This window comes from Oryctolagus cuniculus, chromosome 8 (genome assembly GCF_051225735.1).
Source record: "Oryctolagus cuniculus isolate XC-2025 breed Fujian yellow rabbit chromosome 8, ASM5122573v1, whole genome shotgun sequence".
Lineage (NCBI taxonomy): Eukaryota > Metazoa > Chordata > Mammalia > Lagomorpha > Leporidae > Oryctolagus > Oryctolagus cuniculus.
The window spans coordinates 39520946-39545302 of NC_142874.1; the positions used below are offsets into that span (position 1 = coordinate 39520946).

Consider the following 24357-nt stretch of genomic DNA (forward strand, 5'->3'; position numbering starts at 1 on the left):
TTTGATTGGCGCAGTTCCTTAGAAATGTCTTCCTTCCTGCCCAGAGATCCATGTCAGAAGATGGGCCAGTGACCCTGGGAGGGGCCAGGCAGATTCGCAGCGTGTGTGGAAGTAGCCACGTCTGCACTTGGCGGACCTGAAGGAAATGGGGCTTGCATGTCCCAAGTAGCTAGCGGTCCCTGTGGATTGGTATCCTGTTTCTCCGAGGACCAGAGCACAAACCAGCCTGGTGTCTTACAGGTCCCAGGGATCATCTTTATAGGCCCTGGTGACTGCGTGGAACCCCCTGTCGTGGCCCTCCCTGTAAGACACAGTTCAGAGTCCCCGGGGCTGAGTGAAGGGTGGAGGCCCAGAACTTTGTAGTTGCTTGGCTTCTGGTGAGAGGGGAGTTCACCAAGGGGTAGACCAGTCTCTGCCTCGTATGTCAGTGCTGTAGGATTTTTGTGCTTAGTGTTGTGTGTGAAGTTATTCATATATTACTTTTCAATCTAGGAAGGGAGTCTGGGTTTTGAAGTGATAGCACATTGTGGCATGCATTATTTCATGGGAAAGTCAAAAGCAGGTAAGTATTGCGCCCTTAGCCTTTGTGTAAACTCTAGCTTGGGGGAAGTGGGAAGGAGTGAGGACCGTCAGCATCTGTACAGGGAACAGGCAGTTCTGTCAACGTGACCACACCACAGCCGGTTAGCACGATCATTGACTTAGCAACTTGAAATCGTTTCTCCTCCAGAAACGTCTGGTGCAATTAAGGGCCCCCCTTACGGCTTCGTTGCTTGTACTTTTGCAAGGCATGTTTTTCAGATAAATCATTTGATTCTCCTAGCAACCTTGTCACCATGAAAAATGGAAAGATTTCGATTCTTACAAAAGAGATGACTGGAAACAGTCAAAATAATTTAGAATTGCACTTCAGGCGTTTGCAAGTCTGTGTAGGCGTCTTAGGAGGGTGGGGTTGCCAGCTCTCTGTCAGACCGGAGGCTGTTTCTAGTCTGGGGGTGGCTTAATTTGTTTTTCTTTTAATTTGTTAAGATATTTAAGGAGAATTTGAAAGCACAGAGACTTCTTTTGAGAGATTCCCACCTTTTTGTTAGCACAAACAGGACAGGATAGATAAGTGGAGGACCACAGGCCAGGTTATCAGCATGTACTGTCACGACTGTCTTTAAAAAAAATTTATTTATCTGAAAGGCAGAGTGATACTGGGTCACTTCCTGAATGCCTGCAACAGCCGGGGGTGGGCCAAGCTAAAGCCTGAGTGGGGATCTCCATCAGGGTCTCCCGCTGTGGGCTGTGGGCTCCTGCCTCCCGCCTCCCGGGGTGCGCATTAGCAGGAATGCTGGATCAGACAGTGTGGAGTAGCTGGGACTCAAGCCAGAGACTCTCCTGTGGGGTGCTGGGGTCCCAGGCTGCAGCTTACCCCACTGCTGCCCTGTACCCTCGTCTGAGAACTGCTCTTTGCCCCTCAGCTAGTGGCGTAAAAAGGGCAGTGCTCAGGGATGATCGGCACGTCCGCTGAAGCAGGTTTGCATTTTAGATTGAAGTTCTTCAGAATGTCCCAAGTGTGATTTTTAACTCCCTTCAGGCTGTGTTCATGAGCCATGTGTCTGTTACGTTATTACCTTTACATAATCCGATTTAGTTTTCTTTTGCACATGTTTGTTTAATTTGTTTTATCATTTGCCATTGAGTTAGAGGGCCTTCTAGTAAAGCAAAGAGAGAGATTTTATTTATTCACTCTGCAGCCTTCCCAGTTGGAGAAGGTTCACAGTCAGCCCTTGGCGTTATGTACTCTTTAGATGGTATTTCCGGTAAATCTCAACGTTGAATTGAATCTGATCTCGCTTTTAGAAAATCCTGCTTGGGACGGGAGCCCTTCTCTGGATTGGTCTGCCTGGGATGTGGATTCCAAACTCGCAAATAAATTGCATGAGAGGTGGAAGAGATACACAAACGGTGACGTCTGCAAGTATGTCTTGGCCTTCCCGTTCCCTGTCTCCTGCAGAGGGAGGCGCCATCGCGGGGTCTTTTTGGAAGTCGCCGTCCTTAAGTTGTGGTTGCCTGTTCTCTCTAGCTTCTAACTTGGCAGGTTTCAAACCACAGACACACCAGGAGGCCGGCGCAGTGAGCGCTCAAGTGCTGCTCATCTCGAGTGTGTTCACCAGGCGTTCCTGCTTCCCCACTTCTGCTTTATTTCTCTTTGGTCGCACACAGACACACTCACACACACACTGCACAAACACACACTCACGCTCTCGCTCACACACTCGCGCACACACACACTCACATGTTCTCACACACACACGCTCGCACACACTCACATGCTCACACACACTCACACACTCGCACACACACCGCACACACACTCACATGTTCTCACACACACTCGCACACACTTGCTCTCACACTCACACCGCACACACACACATGCGCACACACTCAAACTCACATACCGCACACACGCTCACACATCCCCACTCACACTCGCTCACTCTCACACTCACACACTTGAACACACTCGTATACACACCCCCACACACTTGCGCTTGCACACTCGCACACACACACTAAGCCATTGGAAAATATGCTGTGGGTAGCATCGCCCTTCAGCCCTCGGTGCTGAATCAGGGTATTCTCTGAGATGTAAGGACGCTACCGTCACGTGTGCAGCAAACTTGACATTGCTGCGGTTCTGTTACCTCCTGGTCAGTCCACGTGAACACTTCCCTTGTTGGCCCAGCAGCATCGACGTTGCTGGTGTCCCCTGCCCCGTTAGTTGAGGTCAGCCCAGGGCCGGGGGGTGCATGCATCTGCTGGGCTTCCATGGTTTTCTCGGGCCCAGTGTCCCCAGCCTTTCCTCGTCCTCCCTGTTGGCAGGTTGGCTGGTTGTCTCACAGAATATTCCACTCTGTGGATTTTTCTGAGTGCTTCCTCACGTTTATGTTTTAGGTTAAGCATTTTTGGCCAGAATGTTACGGATTACTTAACGACCTGATTGGTCTTGTGTCTGCCTCATTGCATCACATGCGGGGCTGCATCACTGGGGTCGCTCCCCTTGTCGGCCTTGCTGAGTCGCACTGGGTGGGCTGTGTTGTACGGAGCGTGCTTTTCCCTTTGTAGTTCATAAGAAGTCTGTGCTGTGATCATTTGATGGCAGTTACACTTGTGCCCTGAAATCACTCCATGATTTACAATCGCATTTATGGATAAGCCTTGCTTGAATAAGTTGTTAGACTGATGACTACAAAATGGGGATTTCTTTCTTTCTTAAAGATTTATTTGAAAGACAGAGTTGCAGAGAGAGAGAGAGAGAGAGAAGGAGAGACAAATCTTTCATTGCTGGTTCACTCCCCAAATGGCCACAAAGGCCACAGCTGGGCCAGGCTGAAGCCAGGAGCCAGGAGCTTCTTCTGGGTCTGCCACATAGGTGCATGGGTCCAAGCACCTGGGCCACCTTCCACTGCTTTCCCAGGTGCATTAGCAGGGAGCTGGGTCAGAAGTGGAGCAGCCAGGACCCAAACCAGTGCCTAAAAAGTATGACAGGGTCTCAGGCTGCAGCTTTACCCACTACACCACAGCGCCGGCCCTGGGATGCTCCTAATTATTTTGTTCATCAACATTTATTAGCAGATACCATTAAACCAAAAGGAAGTTTCCTTTCTCCCTGAGCAGCACTGTAGGTTCTTACATCTGTGGTTATGCTGTAATACCTTTGGTGTTTTTTTTGAATGATAAATTGTCCCTAATTCTGCTGGTGGGAATCCTTCCAGACTGTTCATGTGTCTCTGTGCCATGCACTTGCTTGCTTTTTAGTGAAGCAGGGTGTTCTGAGGTCACCTGGTGCCTTCTCCCTAGACCTCGCGTAAGACCCTCTTCCCAAAGAGCTCTTTTTGGGTGGGAGTGCTGTTTACATATGATTTTTCCTGGTATAAATGTCAGACTGGTTTGCCATATCGCTCCTCTCTTTATCCATCAAACAGGAGGAGTGTTTTAGGAATGACTCGGTTTGCCCACGTGAAGAAACCCAAGGAGTCAGAATCCTTCGTGGTCTTTTTGCCTCGCTTGCTGCCAGAGCCTGGCCTCGTGATAACCTTCAGCGCCACCGCCCTCAGGAACAGCATGGTGAGAACCACCTGTCTCCAGCTCCTGTCTGTGACACGCTTGTGGGTTTCCAGAGTTCTGGGATGGCTCCACCTTGAGATCCTGTTTCAGCGCCAAAACTGATTATTTATAATGATTTTTATTTATTTGAGAGGTAGAATTACAGAGAGAGGGAAAGACAGAGAGAAGGGTCTTCCCCAAATGGTTGCAATGGCCAGAGCTGAGCCGATCTGAAGCCAGGAGCCAGGAGCCAGGAGCTTCTTCCAGGTCTCCCATGTGGGTGCAGGGACCCAAGGACTTGGGCCATCTTTTGTTGCTTTCCCAGACCATAAGCAGAGAGCGGGATAGTAAGAGGAACAGCTGTGACACAAACTGGCACCCATAATTGATTCCGGCACTGCAGGTGGAGGCTTAGCCCACTATACCACAGCGCCAGCCCAGCCAAAACTGATGTAAATTCGTACCCCTTTGAAAGGCTAACTTCAACAAGTTAATGGAAAGATGGAATTAAAAGGGGCATTTATTGAAGTGCCAGAAAAGCTTGTCACACAGTTTCTTTCGCGACTGTGCATTTTCTGGGACCGTTTTGAAGACCTCACGTGTGCGGTTTGCAGCGAAATTGTGTGATCTTTTCATTTCCGTTTTCCACAAATTCCCAGCATCCCGTCAGCACTCTTTGTAGGGAGCGGTCAGAAGCACAAGGTGAGGAGTGATGCTCTACACAGACTGGGAGGATCAAGCAAGTAGAGTCTGAACTGAACTTCAGCTTTGTAAGGGAGTTGCATCAGAAACGGCGCCCTGCAAACAGCGGAGGAGCTTACCCGACTCTCTGCCTCGGGAGAAGGCGGACCACTGAGGGCAGTCCGGAGCCAGGGCTGGTGCTCAGGGGTGCCAGCAGGGGCCCAGGCCCCATCCGTCTGCTTCCTCGGGTCCAGGCGAGGGCAGTGGGGGAAGGGGTGCCCCCAGGAGCCCCTGTTTATGTCCCCGTGGGTCTCTGTGCCAGCACACGGCCCCCGGGGGCTGGGTTACAGCGCACCCCGTCAGGTGCTCATGGCGTCTATTAGGGATGACATTCTAGGACTGTCTCTGTTGGTCCCACTTTTTAAGAATAGTCCCAAGAGCTCTCAGTTGCTCGTCACACAGATTGATGAGTTTCCAGTGTTTGCTGTGCAGGCTTTCTCATTCTTTTTCTCTCTCTGCACATAACCCATACTTTTTTTTTTTTTTTTTTTTTGAAAGATAGAAACAGAGAGAAAGGTCTTCCTTTCGTTGGTTCACCCCCCAAATGGCTGCCATGGCTGGCGCTGCACTAATCCAAAGCCAGGAGCCAGGTGCTTCCTCTTGGTCTCCCATGCGGGTGCAGGGCCCAAGCACCTGGGCCATCCTCCACTGCCTTCCCGGGCCACAGCAGAGAGCTGAACTGGAAGAGGAGCAACCGGGATAGAATCCGGCACCCCAACCGGGACTAGAACCTGGGGTACCGGTGCCGCAGGCGGAGGATTAGCCAATTGAGCCATGGCACCAGCCCATAACCCATATTTTTTTTTTAAAGATTTTATTTATTTTATTCGAAAGTCAGAGTTACACAGAGAGAGAAGGAGACTCAGAGAGAGACAGAGAGAGAGGTCTTCCATCCACTGGTTCACTCCCCAATTGGCTGCAATGGCCAGAGCTGTGCTGATCCGAAGCCAGGAGCCAGGAGCTTCCTCCGGGTCTCCCACGTGGGTGCAGGGATCCACGGACTTGGGCCATCTTCAACTGACCTCCCAGGCCATAACAGAGAGCTGGATGGGAAGAGGAGCATCCGGGGCTCAAACCGGCGCCCATATGGGATGCTGGCGCTTCAGGCCAGGGCATTAACCCACTGAGCCACAGCACCGACCCCAACCCATACTTTTTAAAAACAGAGCTTGACAGAGCTGCCATCCACTGGTTCACTCCCCAAAATTCCCACGTCGACAGGGGCTGGGCTGGGGCTGAAGCTGGGAGCCTGCAGTGGGTCCAGGGGCAGGGCCCCAGCTGCCGGAGCCAGCTCTGCTGCCTGCATGTTCTGTTAGGAGCCACTGAAGAGTGTCAGATACTATGCCTCCTTCCCTCTTAACTGTTTCAGTGTGAATCATACCAGAATAAAGGCATTTTCTTACATAGCCAGAAGATAATTATCCAAATCAGAAAATGCAGGCTACTGTCTGGATTCAAGTGTTTCCAATGATCCCTCTCCTTCTTTACAACAATTTCAATTCTTTTTCTCCTGGTCCAACCCAGGAGCTCCCATGGCATTGTCAGGTCTTTGTTTTGTTTTGTTTTGTTTTGTTTTTAAAGATTTTCTTATTTATTTGAAAGGCAGAGTTGCAGAGACATCTTCCATGTGCTGATTCACTCTCCAAATGGCTGCAATGGCCAGGGCTGGGCCAGGCCAAAGTCAGGAGCCAGGAGCTTCTTCAGGGTCTTGCACATGGGTGGCAGGGGCCCAAGCACTTGGGTCACCTCCCACTGCTTTCGCAAGCACATTAGCAGGGAGCTGGATCAGAAAGGAAGCATCTGGGACTCGAACCGGCACCTGTATAGGACGCTGAACTGCAGACAGCTGTTTAACCCATTGCGCCACAGCGCCGGCCCCTTGTCGGGGTCTTCTCAGTCTCTTTTCCTCTTCTGCATCCACCTTTCGGGGCGTAGACGGCTGTGGACTATTTTTTGTCCCCGAGGTGTCGGTGGGTTGAGTTATGTGATGTTGCGCGGGATGAGACTGCAGAGGGCGCTGTGTCCTTCGCGGCTTGAACTCTCCTTTGCCGACTTGCAGGTGAAGTACTTTGTGTTGAAGAACCCGTCGTCCCTGCCAGTCTCCTTGCAGCTCCTGCCTCTCTCCTTGTACCCAAAGCCTGAAGCCGCAGCGCGCCTGCTCCACAAGTGGTATGCAGAACTTCTGGAAGGGCAGCTGGGGAGTGCTCACGAGCCCTGGGGCTATTGAAAGTCCTGCTCCCTGCACCTGGGGTCTGTAATTATGGGTATGGCGCGGCCTCGTGTCGCTGGCCACCCAGCCCCTTGGGGCGCATGGTTTGGTGGAAGTTCCCGGCTGTGTGTGTGTTTGTGTGTGTGTGTGTGGCATCTCCAGTGTGGCTGCATCAAGTCTCTGCCCAGCAGAACTTTCTTTTCTTTAGTTAGAAACCCGTGATCATCATCATTTTTTGCATATGCTCCTGAAGTGTAGAGTGCACATCACGATGATCTTGGGCAATGCAGAAAGCGAGTTTCGTGTTTTGTTGCGTGTCTGTTCCGATCCAGTGTGAAATACGGTCGTGTGAGAACAGAGTCAGTTCTTGTCTCTTCTGTCTGACTCTCGGGCAGTCACAGCTTCACTTAGGAGGCTTCCTCCTCCTGCTGCGGTTGGTGGGATATGCCATCTCCTCAGGCTGAGCCCGGCTGGCATTTGGACCCAGTGATTCTTTGCATGATGGAGGTGGAGCTGTCCCGTGTCCTGAGGGGATTGTTGAGTACATTCCTGGCTTCTGCCCCCCAGATAGCAGCAGGATCACTGCCCCCCCCCCCCCATGGCAGCCCAGAGCGTCTCCAGATCCTGCCAAGGTTGCCCGCAGACAACCCGATCCCATAGCTGTGAGCCACCTGCAGGACATGATAATCGCTTCACCTGTGCGTAGGGAGCGTTTGTCACCGACTCCTCTTTACACTCTGTGCTGCCCGTCATTTGTTCCATAGTAGGCACTGAACACCTCCAGTGTTGAGAGTGCATGTGGGTGTGCGATGTGTGCACGCACAAGCAAATGTGCTTACCTCGGAGCAGATGTGAGTGTGTGCACACAGAGTGTTAATTAATTCTTGCTTTACTGGCAGATTGCAACACTGTTTTAGACATCTGTTTCTCTCTATATAGGTTTGGCACTGACGTGCAGCTGATTAATTTCACAACCAGTGAATTCCAGCTCACTGAAGCTTGCCCTTACCGGGTAGGATGTTATCTTTTTTTTTCTTTTTTACCGATTTACTTATTTGAAAGGCAGAGAGACAGAGAGAGGGAGATCTTCCATCTGCTGGCTCAATCCCCAAATGGCTACAGTGGCCAGGGCTGGGCCAGGCTGAAGCCCAGAGCCAGGAGCTTCTTCCAGGTCTCCCGCATGGGTGGCAGGAACTCAAAAGGACATGGGCTGTCTTTTGCTCCCCTCCCGGGCGTATTAGCAGGGAGTTGTATCAGAAGTGGAGCACCTGGGATTTGAACTGGTGCTCACGTGGGATGCTGGCGCTGTAGGCGGTGGCTTAACCTGCTGTGCTGCAGCACCGGCCCCAGGATGTTGTCTAGAAACAGAGAGAAGAATGTGGACAAACCCGCTGCACACACATGGCGCACCGCTGCTGGCTGGTTTCAGCATCCTTGCGTGCTCTGTGTGCGTCCTGAGGCTTCTTCTCTGGGCATGGAGGATCCTTAGCAGATTTTTCCAATCAGGAAAATCCAAAGGTTCAGTGAAATTTAGAAAAAGCTCAATATTTATATCTCCTCAAGAACCCAGTGCCTAGCCATTAAGAACCACTTAATTAATAAATGGTGATTTTTTAAAACTTTATTTAAAAAAAATATTTGAAAGAGTTACAGAGAGAGGCAGAGACAGAGAGAGAGGTCTTCCATCCGCTGGTTCACTCCCCAGATGACCACAATAGCTGGAGCTATGCTGATCCAAAGCCAGGAGCCAGGAGCTTCCTCCAGGTCTCCCATGCGGGTGCAGGGATCCAAGGACTTGGGCCATCTTCTACTGCTTTCCCAGGGCACAGCAGAGAGCTGGATTGGAAGTGGAGCAGCCGGGACTCAAACTGGTGCCCAAAGGGGATGCAGGCACTGCAGATGGCGGCTTACCCTGCTGTGCCACAGTGCTGGCCTCACCTGATTGATGTGTTATATTGAAAGCTTTCCTGTGCAGAAGGCTTCTCATCCCAGCAGGAAGCACATCCCCTTTTCAGCATCCGTGCAGGGTCGTGCTGCAGCCTCTGCCTGTATTTCCCAGCTGTGGTTTAGAAACTGTCCACAATAGTGAACTGCCAACTTAGAAACAAGCTCGGAGCCAGCGCTGTGGCGTAGTGGGCCACACCTCCACCCATGGCACCAGCATCCCATATAGGTGCCGGTTCTAGTTCCATCTGCTCCTCTTCCAACCCAGCTCTCTGCTGTGGCCTGGGAAGGCAGTGGTGGATGACTCAAGTGCTTGGGCCCCTGAACCTGCATAGGAGATCTAGAAGAAGCTCCTGGCTTCAGATCGGCCCAGCTCCAGCTTTTGTGGCCATTTGGGGAGTGAACCGGCAGATGAAAGACCCCTGTCTCTGTCTCTCCCTCTCTCTATCTGTAACTCTGCGTCTCAAAGAAATAAATAAAATCTTTAAGAGCAAAGCAAGCTCAGAGGAACTGATGCGGGCGGTCAGGTGTGGACGGTGAAAGGGCTGCAGTCGGGTTTCCGCTCTGAGATGCGCTTGATGCCCAGGGAGGCCGGGGCAACTAACGGCACTGCGCATGCTCTGCAGGGCGGGCACCCCGAGGAGTCCAGCTCCGGCATCCTCCACTTGCACCTGCAGCCTTTGGAAGTGAGACGGGTCGGTGTCGTGTTCACGCCGGCCGACTATGGAAAAGTCGCCTCCCTCATCCTGATCCGGTACGTGTGTCCCGTCCGGGTCTCCGTTTCTCCTCTGTCTGTCTCTCTCTCTGATGGCTGGCAGCATCTCTTTCTCTGAAACACGTGCATAATCTCCTGAGCCAGGAGCTGCTGTGGACTTCTCCTGCAGCTCTGCAGTGGTGACGTGGTGCTGGCAGGAGCAAGCCCCCCACCCCACCCCCGGTGCACAGATGCCCACGGGGCCTCAGTCTCCTCCCTCCTGGTTAGGGAGCGTGTGCCGCTATCATTGTGTGTCTCACCTGTGCTGGAGTACACACATGCACTCACGGGTCTGCTTCCCCGTCTGTAGCAGAGAAAGGTGACTGAAGCAGCTTGTGCGTTGAAGCCACTCATCTCTCCGTGACTTGCTTCTCGAATTCTCTGTAGGTTCAAAAGAATGGACGAAGTGTGTCCTTGGACCCCAGGGGGCTCCTTTTTCTCCATTTATTTATTTATTTATTTTTAAGTATTTATTTAGTATTTACTTGAAAGTCAGAGTTAAACAGAAAGAAAAGGAGAGACAGAGAGAGAGAGAGAGAGCGAGAGAGAGAATCTTGCAACCGCTGGTTCACTCCCCAAATGACCACAACAGCCGGAGTTGTGCTGATCCGAAGCCAGGAGTCAGGAGCTTCCTCCAGGTCTCCCATGCAGGTGCAGGGACCTAAAGGCTTGGGCCATCTTCTGCTGCTTTCCCAGGCCATAGCAGAGAGCTGGATTGGAAGTGGAGCAGCTGGGACTCGAACCATTGCCCATATGGGATGCCGGCGCTGCAGGCCAAGGTTTACCTGCTGTGCCACAGTGCCGGCCCCTCATTTTTAATAAATGACATTTTTAGTCGTTTTTACAGACCCACTGGCAGTCGTCAGCTCATGTGGAACTTTGTTCAGTGTGTGAGAATCTGTTTTTCTGGATATGAATTCTACCAGAAAGAAAATGTGCTAAAATAAAGTTCTTTAAAGAGTATTTTGACTAAGACTCCCAGATGTCTTTCTGATTTATGTGTTTCATTTTATTTTTTTTTAAGGATGTACTTACTTACTTGAAAGTCAGAGTCTCAGAGAAGGGGGGTGGAGGGGGGAAGAGAGAGAGAGAGAGAGAGAGAGAGAGAGAGAGGAAGGAAGGAAGGAAGGGAGGGAGGGCGAGCGAGCTCTTCTAAGTCAGCCGTTCCCCAAATGGCCGCACTTGGGCCATGTTCCACTGCTTTCCCAGGCCATCAACAGGGAGCTGGATCGGAAGTGAAGGAGCTGGGACTTGAAGCAGTGCCCATGTGGGATGCCAGTGTCACAGGCTACGGCTTCCCTGCCACGTGACGACGCCAGCCTTGTACTTTCATTTTGAGTCTATCATTCATTCATCAAAGGACTAAGGTCATAAAAAGTGCATAGATAAACTTACCTCATTCCAGGTGAAACACCCCCAGACTTGAAAAGAAATTCTAATTTTTTTATAGCAATGTGTTTGCCTTTAATGGTTTCTGTATTGACAGACACTATATTTCTCAAAATAAGGTCAATTATGTAGTCACTCGTTAATCACTTAAAGGCTTGTAAATGACGTATTTATAAAGGTTTTTGCAGTTCTTTATATAGAGCTATTTCAGTAGATTTTGTGCAAGTAAAATGCACTCTGCTTCCGTAGTATTTTTGATGACCAGCTGTCATGTCAGTGTGGTGTGTGTCATTTAAACATTTCCATGTGGCTTTTTTGGCCTAGAAATCACTTCAGTTCATGAAAGGGCAAACAGTAGACTGAATCACTGTTTGATTAATCAGAATCTGCCTAGGTGTGTGTATCTGCAAGGTGATAATTTAAAATCACTAGTTTAAAAGAAAGAATAGTTATATATTTAGAATCATCCTTAAGGCAGAATTCCTTTTTTATTTATTTATGACTTATTTATTTATTTGAAAGGCAAAGTTACAGAGAGAGATGGGTGGCGGGGGGAGGGGGAGATCTTCCTTTCCACTGGTTCACTCCCCAGATGGCCTCTGTGGCCAGGGCTGGGCCGCACCAAAACCAAGAACTTCTTTGTCTCCCACGTGGGTGCAGGGGCCCAAGGACTTGGGCCGTCCTCCGCTGCTTTCCCAGGCACATTAGCAGGGAGCTGGATGGGAAGTGGAGCAGCTGGGACTCCAGCCAGTTCCCGTGTGAGATGCTGGTGTGCAAGTTGGTGGCTTCACCTACTGTGCCACAACGCCAGTTCCTAGGCGACATTTTTCACTCACAGTTGCTATGCAAACTCCTTAATTCAGCTCAGTGTCCGTCTGTGTCCCCCAGTTTGTGTCTTTAGCTTTTTCCTCTTGGATGTCTGACCACCACCCCTGTGACGTTGGAGCCATCTGTGGCTTCACGGTCGTGGCCCTTGGCTGGGCATGATCACCCCAGGCTCATGTTCTTTGCCGTGGTCAGGCTGCACCTGTTGCTGACGGATGCTCCCTGGCTCTGGGAGGTGGCATGGCTGTGTCCATGGACTGTGTCTTCTACATACTTTTTTGCTAACTGGGAATATCCCAGCTCCAGGGATGTGGACTGGTGATACAGGCTGCGTTTGTGTCTCCTCTCACTGCAGGAACAACTTGACTGTTCTGGACGTGATTGGCGTGGAGGGATTTGGAGCAAGAGAGCTACTGAGAGTGGGCGGGAGGCTTCCTGGCGCGGGGGGCTCCCTCCGGTTTAAGGTGCCCGAGTCCACGCTGATGGACTGCCGCCGACGTGAGTTTACCCGCGAGGCACTGCGAGAGGCGCGGAGGGGTGTTAAAGCCAAGAGCACAAGGATTCTCTTAAGCAGAGTTTTGCAAAAATTTGCAGTAAATTCGCTTGACAGATGCAAAGAAGACTGATGCCCCTTTCTTTTCTTTATTTCTTTTTTTTTAAAGTTTTATTTTATTTATTTGAAAGAATTACAGAGAGAGGTAGAGACAGAGAGAGAGAGCTTCCATCCACTGGTTCACTCCCCAGATGGCCACAACGGCCGGAGCAGTGCTGATCCGAAGCCAGGAGCTTCTTCCGGGTCTCCCATGTGGGTGCAGGGGCCCAAGGACTTGGACCATCTTCCACTGCTTTCCCAGGCCATAGCAGAGAGCTGGATCGGAAGTGGAGCAGCTGGGACTAGAACCTGCGTCCATATGGGATGCTGTGCTTCAGGCCAGGGCATTAACCTGCTGTGCCACAGCGCCAGCCCTGGTGCCCCTTTCTTTAAGCAACTTCCAGTATTTAACTAAGTAATAAGAAAGGGAAAATCAAGTACAGTTGCCAGATTAGTGTAGTGTCAAATATTTAACATAAATACCTGAGGCTGTGGTTGCCTAAGCACAGAAAATCACAGCAGGATGATCAGTGGAGAAAAGGACTAAACGTGTCCTGAGAGTAACAGTTCCTTGTGACAATGGGAACATCCTGTGTCTTCAATGCAGTGGCCACTCAGCCTTCCGGGAGAGCTGGAGTGACTGGTGATGTCAGTTCCTAAATTTCTTCAACAAATTTACATTTAAATAGTCACACACGTGTTGTCTGATGGCTCCCAGATTTGACAGTGCAGATTTAGAAATTCTGAAATAGCATACTAGGAATTTCTCAGTTTGCACAGATTTAAATTAAATGCTTTTACATCATTTATATGAGTTTCATGAACTTCCTCTGTAACTAAAATAAAAATTCAAACACTAGATGTAAAGTGTTTTTTGATAAGTTCTCTCTTGTTTTCCTATTACTTTTTTATGTTGTGTGAAAACACTTGAGAGTGTTTTAATGTTTTCTTGAGAAAGCTGTTGGATAAAGGCATTGGATAATTAACGCCCAATTTGAATCCTTTTCTTAGAAAATCAGGCTAAACAAACACCAAGTTCAGAAAGATTGTTCAGTTTTGCACTTGATACCATCCATCTTCCCATTCAAAGTTCACTTTTTTCTTTTTAAGATTTATGTATTTGAAAGAGTTACACAGAGAAGGAGAGGCAGAGGCAGAGAGAGAGAGAGAGAGAGGTCTTCCATTTGCTGATTCACTCCCCAACTGGCTGCAACGGCAGGAACTGTGCTGATCTGAAGCCAGGAGCCAGGAGCTTCGTCCAGGTCTCCGATGCAGGGTGCATTTTCCGCTGCCTCCCCAGGCCACAGCAGAGAGCTGGATCAGAAGTGGAGCAGCCAGGACTCCAACCAGCGCCCACATGGGATGCTGGCACCGCAGGCGGTGGCTTCACCTGCTACGCCACAGCGCTGGCCCCCAAAGTTCACTTTCATAGCCTTAAAGGATGCAATAAAAGATAATTCATCCTTACGTGCACTGGATTGTGGGTTGTAAATGTATAGGCATATTTAAACATTGTCGTAAGATGTGCTCTGATTTCTTTGTGAGGATTTAGTTACTGCCTGACGTAGAGGGTGTGGTGGATTCACCCAGCAGCGCATGCATGTGTTTAACTGACTCCTGGTTCAGAGCGAGAGAAGCTCAGTGTCCCACATGGGGAGCAAACCTGTAACGTTAGCTTTTAATAGGTGAAGGACCAACCTAGGCAGAGAGCACTGTGTCTTCAGAAAAGTCTTGACGACTGAAGTATTTCTTGTACTCTGGCATATAACAGAAATCTACAGCTGTCGTAGAAATCACGTAGGAATCCTTTTCAGCTTATGTTGAATGTTTTATTTCACAGTGGCTTGGTTGATTGAATAAATACTGACTCAGTTATTTTAAATAAATGTTATCTCACTCTTTGTCCTTCCTAGAATTGAAAGACAGCAAGCAAATTTTATCTATCACAAAGAACTTCAAAGTCGAGAACATCGGGCCCCTTCCTGTAACGGTGTCAGCGCTGAGAATAAGTGGGTATAATTGCCAGGGTTACGGGTTCGAAGTTCTGGATTGCCATCCGTTCTCTCTGGACCCCAACACATCCCGCGACATCAGCATCGTGTAAGCGTTCGATTCCGTTAGCTCGGTTTCACAAGGCGCACGCGGTGGGGCGAGGCGGCTTTTCCTGTCGGTACAAGCCTACGTTGTGTTTCCCTGCTGTCACTGTCGCTTGGCTTCGCGGCCGCAGCTTAAGTGGGCACACGTTCCTAAAGCTGAATCGCTTGTTAGGTTCACTCCAGACTTCACCTCCTCCTGGGTCATCCGGGAGCTGACCCTCGTGACGGCGGCCGACCTGGAGTTCCGCTTCACTCTCAACGTGACGCTGCCTCACCACCTGCTGCCTCTGTGCGCACACGTGGTCCCGGGGCCCAGCTGGGAGGAGTCCTTCTGGAAGCTGACCGTGTTCTTCGTCAGGTAAAGCAGCAGCTTCCCCGCTGTTCACAGCAAGAGGACGGCTGCCCCCAGAGCCCCGGCGCGGGAGAGCGGCCGCCCCCAGAGCCCCCGCGCAGGAGAGCAGCCGCCCCCAGAGCCCCGGCGCGGGAGAGCAGCTGGATGCTTGCTGACCGTGTGAGGTTCTGTGAGGTTCAAGGGCCCCGGGGAGTGTAACTGACAGCTGTGCTGCACGGGTGTTCAGGGGCAGGTGCATTACTCTTAGCTCAATGCCATGACAGTTTGAGGCTGATCCTTTCAAAGTGATTTTTATCCTGGCACGGTCTTTAAAAATTTAATTGTAGCATCAGCTTTATAAATGTGCACCTTTTTCAGAACCTGGGTTGTTTGTTTACGTCTCCTGGAATGTCAGCGCCAGGTCTTTAGCTGGTCTCCCCGCCCTCCCCGCAGCCATTCTGTAGTCACGCCGACCTTTTCTATGCCAGTTGTGCCTTTGCCGTGATGAGTGCGCTTGCTTCTTTCCCTCAGTTTGTCTCTGCTGGGTGTGATTTTAATAGCCGTGCAGCAAGCACAGTACATTCTCATGGAGTTCATGAAGACGAGGCAGCGGCAAAGCGCCAGCTCCTGCTCCCAGCAGAGCAGCGGGCCCATGGACGTGATCGGCTCCCCGGCTCACAAGTGAGAATCCTGGGGGCGGGCGGTGGTGTCCGTTCTCGCCTTTGACGATTTGCGCCTTCCTTTTGGGTGTGATGTTCAGGTAACATTAACTCTGATTGCACGGTGGCTTTCACACGATCTCCGTGCCACAGTGGGGACGGCTGCACCATGGCCTTACTGAGTGTGCCTTCCTGGAAGGCACAGTTCACGGGTGTCCTTGTGGGCAGGAAGTTCCCGAGCTCTGCAGAGGGGGAGGGCGTGCTCCTAACGCCCACAGGTGTCGGGGCAGAACGGGACAGGTGGATTTGGCTTGCCCCCTTGTTAAACATGCCGTCTTCTTCTCTTCAGAAGCAGTTGCAAGAACTTCCTGGACGCCTACGGCCCCTCGGATAAGGGCCGGGGCAAGAGCTGCCTGGCGGTGAGCGCTCCCCGGAGCCGGGTGCAGAATGCCGCCAGGAGGAGCCCGGCCAGCTACGGCCACTCCCAGAAGAAGCACAAGTGCTCGGTCTATTACAGTAAACACAAGACTGGCACGGCTGGGGCAGCAGGTGGCGCCAGCCCGAGCCCCGAGGACAGGCAGACAGTGGCCCCGGGCGGTGCTCCGTGTGCCGGGAGGGAGGACACATGCGCTGACGGCCCGGCCGAGCATGGGGCCAGCCTCAAGGACGCGAGTGGCGGGAGTGTCCCCCCACTGAAGCACTTATCCCTTCCCCACGCCACCCTGGGAAAGGCAGAGGGTCCCCTGCGAGAGCCGGCACTCGCCAGCGACACTTCTTCAGACTGTACCGTGAAGGAGGCAGTGCAGTCCTGTTTGTTTCCTAAGGAAACGGCCCTTAGCGCTCTGGGCAGCGCTGAGCTCAAGGAGCTGAAGACCCCCAAGAAACTACCTGAAAGTCACTTGCCAAGAAACGCACCTCAGTACCTGCCAGAGCTGCCCGAAAGTTCCAGAAAGCATGCTGGTAATCTCCTCCTCCTCCTTGCCGATCCTGCTCGCCGGCCTCTGCCTGGTCCATGGTGCTGCCGTCTGCTGTGGCCTGCGCCCCTTGGTCCCCACCGAGGAGGCGGAGGGTTTCTCTTAGCCCATGCAGAGTTTTCGCAAGGGCACAGAGGTTGAAATGCGACTGGTACCGTGGAAGGATCAGGACAGGGCCCCGGGGTTTGAAAACGTGGCTGAGAAGTTTGTGTCCTATTACTGTTGGGAGGACCTGGGTGTCTTTTTCTCATTATTTATTTATCTCATCTTTTCAGCCTTTTTTTTAATTTTTAAAGATTATTTATTTGAAAGGGAGGGAGGGAGGGAGAGAGAGAGAGAGAGATCTGCTATCCACTGGTGCATTCCCTAAATGGCTACAACAGCCCAGGCTGGGCCAGGCCAAAGTCAGGAGCCCAGAACTCCATCTGGGTCTCCCGCGTGGCTGCAGGGGCCCAAGCACTTGGGCCATCTGCTGCTGCTTTCCCAGGTGCGTTGGCTGGGAGCTGGATTGGAAGTGGCTCTGCTGGGACTGGAAGTAGCACCCATATGGGAGGCCAGCGTCACAGATGGCAGCTTAAACCCACTGTACCACAACACCTGTTCCCCCTTCATTTTTTAATTTTATTTATTTATTTTGCTTTTTAAATTTCCGTCCTGACTGTTAAAATATGTGCATTCCTGGACTTGTCAAAGTCAGATTCTTGGCTCTTTGCACAATCTGGGAGACTCAGTTGCCTTTGCTCTTATTTGCAACTTCTCAGCATTCACAGCGTCCTGGTTTCGGCCCCTTGAAACGGTAGAGAAGCTTCCGGAATCTTGTGCATGTGGAGCAGAGCCCAGGCCGCACCTGGAATGTTGCGTCGAAGGGCAATGCTGACGTGAAGGGAAGCGGGGCTGTGAGTGGAGCGAGGTTTGGGCGGCAGCATGGACATTCTTTCTGCCTGTGCGTGCCGCTTCCCCGGGCAGCAGCGTGCCCGCCTGAGGTGTGGTCGTGTCTGCGGGGCTAGCGCTGTGCCCTGGTGCCCTCCGTCAACCCCTGGGTGTAGCGGTTAACTAGATCTTTGAATGAGCCCAGACACCTTGTCTGCAGATGCGTTATGGTGTCCCACATGCTCTCTGGGGCCCAGACCAAAGCCCTGTTGGGGGAAAACCCTGTAGAGTTCATTCCTGTTAGGCTTTTTTTTTTTTTTTTTTTTTTGGACAGGCAGAGTGGATAGTGAGAGAGAGAGAGAAAGGTCTTCCTTTGCCGTTGGTTCACCCTCCAGTGGCCGCCACGGCCGGTGCACTGATGCCGGTGCACCGCGCTGATCCGATGGCAGGAGCCAGGTACTTCTCCTGGTCTCCCATGGGGTGCAGGGCCCAAGTACTTGGGCCATCCTCCACTGCACTCCCTGGCCACAGCAGAGAGCTAGCCTGGAAGAGGGGCAACCGGGACAGAATCCGGCGCCCTGACCGGGACTAGAACCCGGTGTGTCAGCGCCGCAAGGTGGAGGATTAGCCTAGTGAGCTGCGACGCCGGCCTCCTGTTAGGCTTTTACCTTGTTTCCGTGAGCCCTTTGGCCCTGAGCACACCTTTGAATAGGCTGATGCTGCACAGGCTTGTGATGATGAGGGTGAGGGATTCAGTCCTCTCCCAGCCCCCGGCAGAGCCGCCTCCATGGCCCTCTGTGTCCCACAGATACCTGGACAAATGTGCCTGCAAAACTGAGGTGCCCTTGTGCCCTGCCCTGGGGCTTTGGAGTGGTCGAGCTCTGGGAACGCAGCGCCAGCGTGCGTCAGAGGAGCTGAGTTGGTCCGGTCCCTAGTGTTTAGCACCAGCAGCTGAACCAAGGTCACCACAGCTCGCAGTGCCCCAGCAAGTGCATGCATTTAACCCAGGGTCCATCTGTGCAGGGTTTGCCTGTGTCATTGCTGGTGGTAGACCTGCCAGCGGTGGCCCTCCCGTGCAGAGAACGAATGCTGTTTGTGATCTTTTAAATGGAAGCCACCCTCTCACCAGCCTGGCGAGTGGTGGCGGCGACCACCCGCCAGCTCAGGTCAGAGCAGAGGAAAGAGCGAGGCTTTGCCCCCTGTTCTGACAACACGTGCAGAGGTGCTGGTTCGCAGAGCAGAATTCTTCTGCTGTGTACCTGTGCGTTTGCATCTGCAGACTCAGGCACGCAGGAGTCTGGAACTTCGGAAGAATCACATCTGTACCGAACATGTACGGATTGTTGTTGTTTCCTAACCGATACAGTACAGCTATGTGGTGTCTGCGCTGGATTAGGCATCGTAAGTCATAGGGGTGATCTGCAGTGTACAGGGGGGTGCATAGGTTATATGCAAGTACCACGCTCACTTAACACAGATTCCAGTGTCCCCGGGGCTCCTAGAATCCACGCCCATGGATGCCGAGCAACCACCGTGTGTGTGTGTGTGTGTGTGTGTGTGTGTGTGTGTATTTTAAGATTTATTTATTTATTTGAAAGAGTTCTGCAGAGAGAGAGAGAGAAGGGTCTTCCATCTGCTGGTTCACCCCCCAATTGGCTGCAATGGCCAGAGCTGCACTGATCTGAAGCCAGGAGCTTCTTCCAGGTCTCTCACACATGTGCAGGGGCCCAAGGACGCGGGCCATCCTCCACTGCTATCCCAGGCCATACCAGAGAGCTGGATTGGAAGTGGAGCAGCTGGGACTTGAACCAGCGGCCACATGGGATGCCAGCACTGCAGGCTGCGGCTTTACCCACTACGCCAAAGCGCCGGCCTCTGTATATTGTTTTATGTTCACAAGAAACTATTAAAGATGTTTAGAAGTGATCCCATTCCCTGCTGTCAGTTCTCAGTTAAAAAATATTTAAGGATTCAGAGCGTTATCAATGCCAACTGAGAATTGCAGAGGAAGAGAATGGTCATTTGCAGCAGGACGCAGAGCTGCTTGGCGAGGGTTCGTGGGCCTGTAGAGGCAGGCGCCGCCGTCCCTGGTGGGTGAGGAGCAGGCCCCTCGTCACGGGAGCTGCCGTGGGCAAAGGTGCTCCAGGACGGGAATGCCATTCGCAGACCACAGCCTCTGTGTGGTCTGTCCGGCTTGCAGCATTCGCTCTTGTTTTGCTTCTAGAATCTGAAGAGAGCACCTTCGGTCTCGTGAGCCAGGCTGAGCTGAGCTCCCTGCTGGTTGAGGATCCCGGGGTGGAGGGCAGAGGGGACCACTGTGCCCACTCTGTTGGCGCCGGTTGATGTCTTGGTCACATTGTAGCCATTTTTCCCAGAATACCCGGATGCAGCCTAGAAGCGTTTCTAGAGATGGTTGCGGGTGAGACAGGGAGAAGGCGGGACAGCCCTGTCTGTGGCAGTGCCTCTGAGGATTTCTGTTACCCATCGGAACCCCTGGCCGCTCTGGACCAGTGGTGCCTTCGCCTGTTCTCTGGCCCGACCCCGACCCTGACGAGTGTAGCTGATCCTGGGGGAGGAAGATGTCCCAGCGTGTGTGTCCACGGCTCTGATGATGCCCTCGATGTTGAGAAATGTGACATTTCTCAAAATCGGAAAAATGTGTCTGTGCCTTTCTTCCTCCTTTCTCCCTGCCTCCTTCCTGCAGACCTGTGTGAAATCAGAAACTGAAATTCCTGCCGAAGGTGAAGTCTGTTGGCAGAGTCTTCGGGGCCCTGTTTTCCCACACTTGGGTGTTGGCACCTGTCCGTCAAACAGCGCAGCAGATAGCTTTTGCAGACATGTGGCATGTCCCAGCATTTCACGGTCGTCTGAAAAGAGGGGGGCTTTATACATAACGTAAATGGTCTTTTGAAATGTCTCTTTCCCCGTGTTTAGAACTCTGAATTTTAATTGTATCATCAACATAGTACAGATTCAGAATCCTGGCCACAGAGGCCACGGGTGGCCTTGGCACAGCACAGGGAGAAGCAGGCCTGTGCTTTCCTCTTCCGATCTAGAAGATAACAGACTCCTCAATGCATTGCTTCCCCAAGCCTTGGGCTAGCATCATCTGAATATTGTCACTGAATAGATACCTCCCAGTAGTTCCAAATATCAGGTATCTGCAGAAATTAAAAAAAAAAAAAAAAAAAAAAAAACAAGGTTCCATTGATGAACTTGAGTGCAGACCACACTGCACTATTAGATTGGAGACCGTGAAACTGGTTCATTCACTGGTTCTTCCACTTACCTGGGGGTTTTATTCTCACCCCCCTCTTTTTTTATTTTTATTTTTTAATTTGACAGGCAGAGTTAGAGAGACAGAGAGAAAGGTCTTCCTTCCGTTGGATCACTCCCCAGATGGCCGCTACGGCCAGCATTGCCACGATCGGAAGCCAGGAGCCAGGTGCTTCCTCCTGGTCTCCCATGCGGGTGCAGGGCCCAAGCACTTGGGCCATCCTCCACTGCCCTGTTGGGCCGCAGCAGAAAGCTGGACTGGAAGAGGAGCAACCGAGACTAGAATCTGGCACCCATATGGAATGCCGGCGCCGGAGGTGGAGGACTAACCAAGTGAGCCACTGTGCCAGCCCCTTTTTCATTTTTTTAATCTCACCCTCTTTTTGAGGTATGATTGTCCTATAAAAGCTGGCCGTGTTTAAGGTGCACATCTTGGTGAACATGGGAGACGCGTGCCCAGGTGAAACCGTCACCCCGTGAAGTCGCCCTCCCCCTTTTATTAGGATCCTGTCTTCCTGTTTGTTTTTTGTTGTTAGCACTCTTACCCTGTGAGGTTGTGGGAAAGTTGCACCATTAATAGGATGGCATGGATTCGTTCCATCTTCTGTGTTTTTTAAATTAAATATAAAAAAGGAATTTGAACTGGATCCTTGGCTCCATAGAAGGCATGCTGATTTTCTAAGAGTCTTTGTGTTGCTGTTATTTTGGGGTGGTTTAGCATGGGCTGTTCAGTTTGGATCCTTTGCCGGAGGGGAAGGACCCGCCCAGAGACGGCTCCTGTGTCCTTTCGTGGGGATGCTTTGCCTCTTTGTCACTGCTGACAGGCTAGGCAGACAAGGTGGTGCGTGCTGGGTTTGGTTTATAAGTAAGGGGACAGAGGCTCAGGCAGCTGAAGAGCTGGCTTTGGTCTTGAAACACCTTCCTTATTGAATCATGACCAGAACCCGAGTCCCTGCCTCCCCACCCAACTTAAAAAAATTTGTGATAAAATATGCAGAACAGAACATTCACCATCCTCACTCTTTGTAATGATCAAGCTTGGTGTTGGTAGCACCATCTATTTCTAGAACTTTTCTACCTATCCCGAGTAGTCGCTCTGTAGCCAGTAAGTAACAAATACCTGTTTCTCCTCCTCTGAGACCCCAGTAACCACCATTTTCTCTCTCTCTCTCTCTCTCTCTCTGCTTTTAAGGACAGGGTTCTGCGTGTGCAGGTGGAATTGTGAAATAGTTGTCTTTTTGGGTCTGGCTTATCTCACTTAAATAATGTCTTCGGGGTTCCTTTGTGTGTTGTAACATGTATCAGGATTTAAATTCTTTTTGTTTTTAAATTAGGTGAACCATTTCAACTGTAGGGTCCAGTGGTGTTAAATTCATTTGCATTGTTATGCAGCGAATGCAGCTGCATGGTGTCCCGCTGCATGTATAACCCACATTGTGTTTTTCCTTGTTGCCATCGACAGACTCAGAACTCTTTCTCTAGCTCTTGGCTACTATGAATCGTGATGCTGTGAGTGTCGGTGCCCCTCTCCCCCTTGGGCTCCACCTGTTGGAAAGATTTTGTTGAACTCTTAGTCCATTTTCACCCATAAACCAAATACATTTCTGGAACATCGTAGATGGCAAAAGTGATCCTTAATTCCAAGCCTAAGTACATCACGTGGTGCAGGAAGGGTGCTGAGCCCAGGGAATAGGAATGGGGATGTGATTAGCTAGAAATTGAATCGTTTCTATTTGTTCAAGGGAGCAGCCAACAAGCGCCTGTCAAGAACGAAGTACACAGCTGGGACGTGTTGGAAAAGGCCGAGCCGAGGTCACCTTCCGGCAAGAGGACTCACAGAGCACCGAGAGACGACGCGGGTCCTGAGAAGCAGGATGCGCCTTCCCCGGAGGTCTGTGCCCCTCTCTGTCTTGCCCATTGCCAAGAGCAGCGCCCGGCGTAGGGCTTCGCGTGCAAGTCGTCCGCGTGATCAGTGTGCGTGTCCATCTCAGGCTTCTCAGTGCATGTGGATTCATGATGCTGGTGGGTTTGGTGTGTGTGTGTGTGCATGTGTGTGTGCACACTCGGAGTCTTATTTGTTTTATAATTAATCAGGAGTTGCTAAGATAAGTTTTCATGGGACCTCATAGCTTTTACTCTCAGGAGATGACATTCTGAAGCACCTGCGTTACCTCTAGGTCACAAGGGCTGAGTAGAAGCGGATGGCGCCCCCTCTGTCTGGTTGTCACAGAGTTCCTGTGTTTTAGGGCCCGCCCCGCCACGCCAATTGTTTTATTTTTGTCTTTATCCCCTTTGTTTTCTTCATCTTCTCCGTAAAATGTCAAAAAAGTATTCACGACATAATAGAGGGAAAATGTCGATGGTAGAGGAGAAATGTGGAGATCCGGAGGGCGTGCGGTTATACCCCAGGGGGAGCTGAAACGCGGTCACGGACGTCAGCCCAGCACGGTCAGAGCGAGGGACCCCGAGCCATGCGGAGGTGTGCCGAGGCAGGGAGCGGCAGGCGCGACTTGCAGGTGGCTTTTAGGTTTCTCCAGAGAAGTACTGACACCGAGAGAGAGTGGTGCAGTATCATTGAGAGACAGAAACCGTGGCTCCTGCCACCTTCACGCTCAAGCACAAAGCTATCGGCAGGCGTCCTGCAGCAAGGTGCATCTCGTAACCCTTTCTCAAGAGAAGGACCAAGGTGATGAATTTAGCCAGCCAAGGCAGCAGTAAACAAGGACTCCGGGCTGCAGAAGCTGTGATGAAGGTTTGTGGCTGAGGTTTTAGTGCCTCTAGTCCAGCCTAAGACCAGCAGCGGGCAGTTGTAACCACAGTTAGATTGGGACAGTTTTAAGTGGACATAGCAATCTGTGAAAAATGGGAGGTGAGATTGAGAGGGAGGTGAAAATAAATAATTTCAGTTGTTTCCTAGAAGAAAACCAGTACCCTATGACAGTGAAACATGTAGGTTTTTTTTTTTTTTTTAAGATTGATTTATTTATTTGAAAGTCAGAGTTACACAGAGAAAGGAGAGGCAGAGAGAAAGAGAGAGAGTGTCAGAGAGAGAAGTCCTCCATCCGATGGTTCACTCCCCATTTGGGTGCAACGGCCGGAGCTGTTGGAACCAGCCGTTTTGGAACCAGGAGCTTCTTCTGGGTCTTCCACGTGGGTGCAGGGGCCCAAGGACTTGGGTGATCTTCTACTGCTTTCCCAGGCCATAGCAGAGAGCTGGATCGGAAGTGGAGCAGCCGGGTCTCGAACCGGCGCCCGTATGGGATGCTGGTGCTTCAGGCCAGGGTGTCAGCCTGCTGCGCCACAGCACCGGCCCTGAAACATGTAGTTTAAAAGGATGATAACTTGAAAAAAAAAATGGTTGCCACCCTTTTCTTGCCCTGAGGGAGATCCTTAGGAATGAATGTAGTATGTTTGAAAGTTGTCAGTCCCTTTGGTTCTACTTTTAAATATTTGTACAATATTTAAATATTTTTAAAATATTCATACAAAATGGAGCCTTCAATTTTAAAAATAAAAAATCATATATTTTATAAATCTCCTCGGCCATATTGCCATTCTTACATGTGCGTAGGTGGAGAGAGAAATGTTTAAAACTGGTC

General features: G+C 51.1%; 1 protein-coding gene across 8 annotated transcripts in view; it reads left to right on the plus strand.

The window, feature by feature from the left end:
- The window catches only part of TMEM131L (transmembrane 131 like), a 181640-nt gene that overhangs the window by 132968 nt on the left and 24315 nt on the right, over positions 1 to 24357 (plus strand). For 7 of the 8 annotated variants that reach the window (XM_051819935.3, XM_051819938.3, XM_051819936.3 and 4 more), the window contains 12 exons: positions 493 to 562; positions 1849 to 1966; positions 3978 to 4119; positions 6899 to 7008; positions 7988 to 8060; positions 9619 to 9746; positions 12316 to 12458; positions 14466 to 14652; positions 14821 to 15006; positions 15511 to 15660; positions 15988 to 16598; positions 22501 to 22649. In XM_051819935.3, coding sequence (XP_051675895.3) covers positions 493 to 562; positions 1849 to 1966; positions 3978 to 4119; positions 6899 to 7008; positions 7988 to 8060; positions 9619 to 9746; positions 12316 to 12458; positions 14466 to 14652; positions 14821 to 15006; positions 15511 to 15660; positions 15988 to 16598; positions 22501 to 22649 — 2067 coding nt within the window. The remainder of the gene's footprint in view (positions 1 to 492; positions 563 to 1848; positions 1967 to 3977; positions 4120 to 6898; positions 7009 to 7987; positions 8061 to 9618; positions 9747 to 12315; positions 12459 to 14465; positions 14653 to 14820; positions 15007 to 15510; positions 15661 to 15987; positions 16599 to 22500; positions 22650 to 24357) is intronic. The other variant, XM_089302304.1, reaches the window with a different exon arrangement.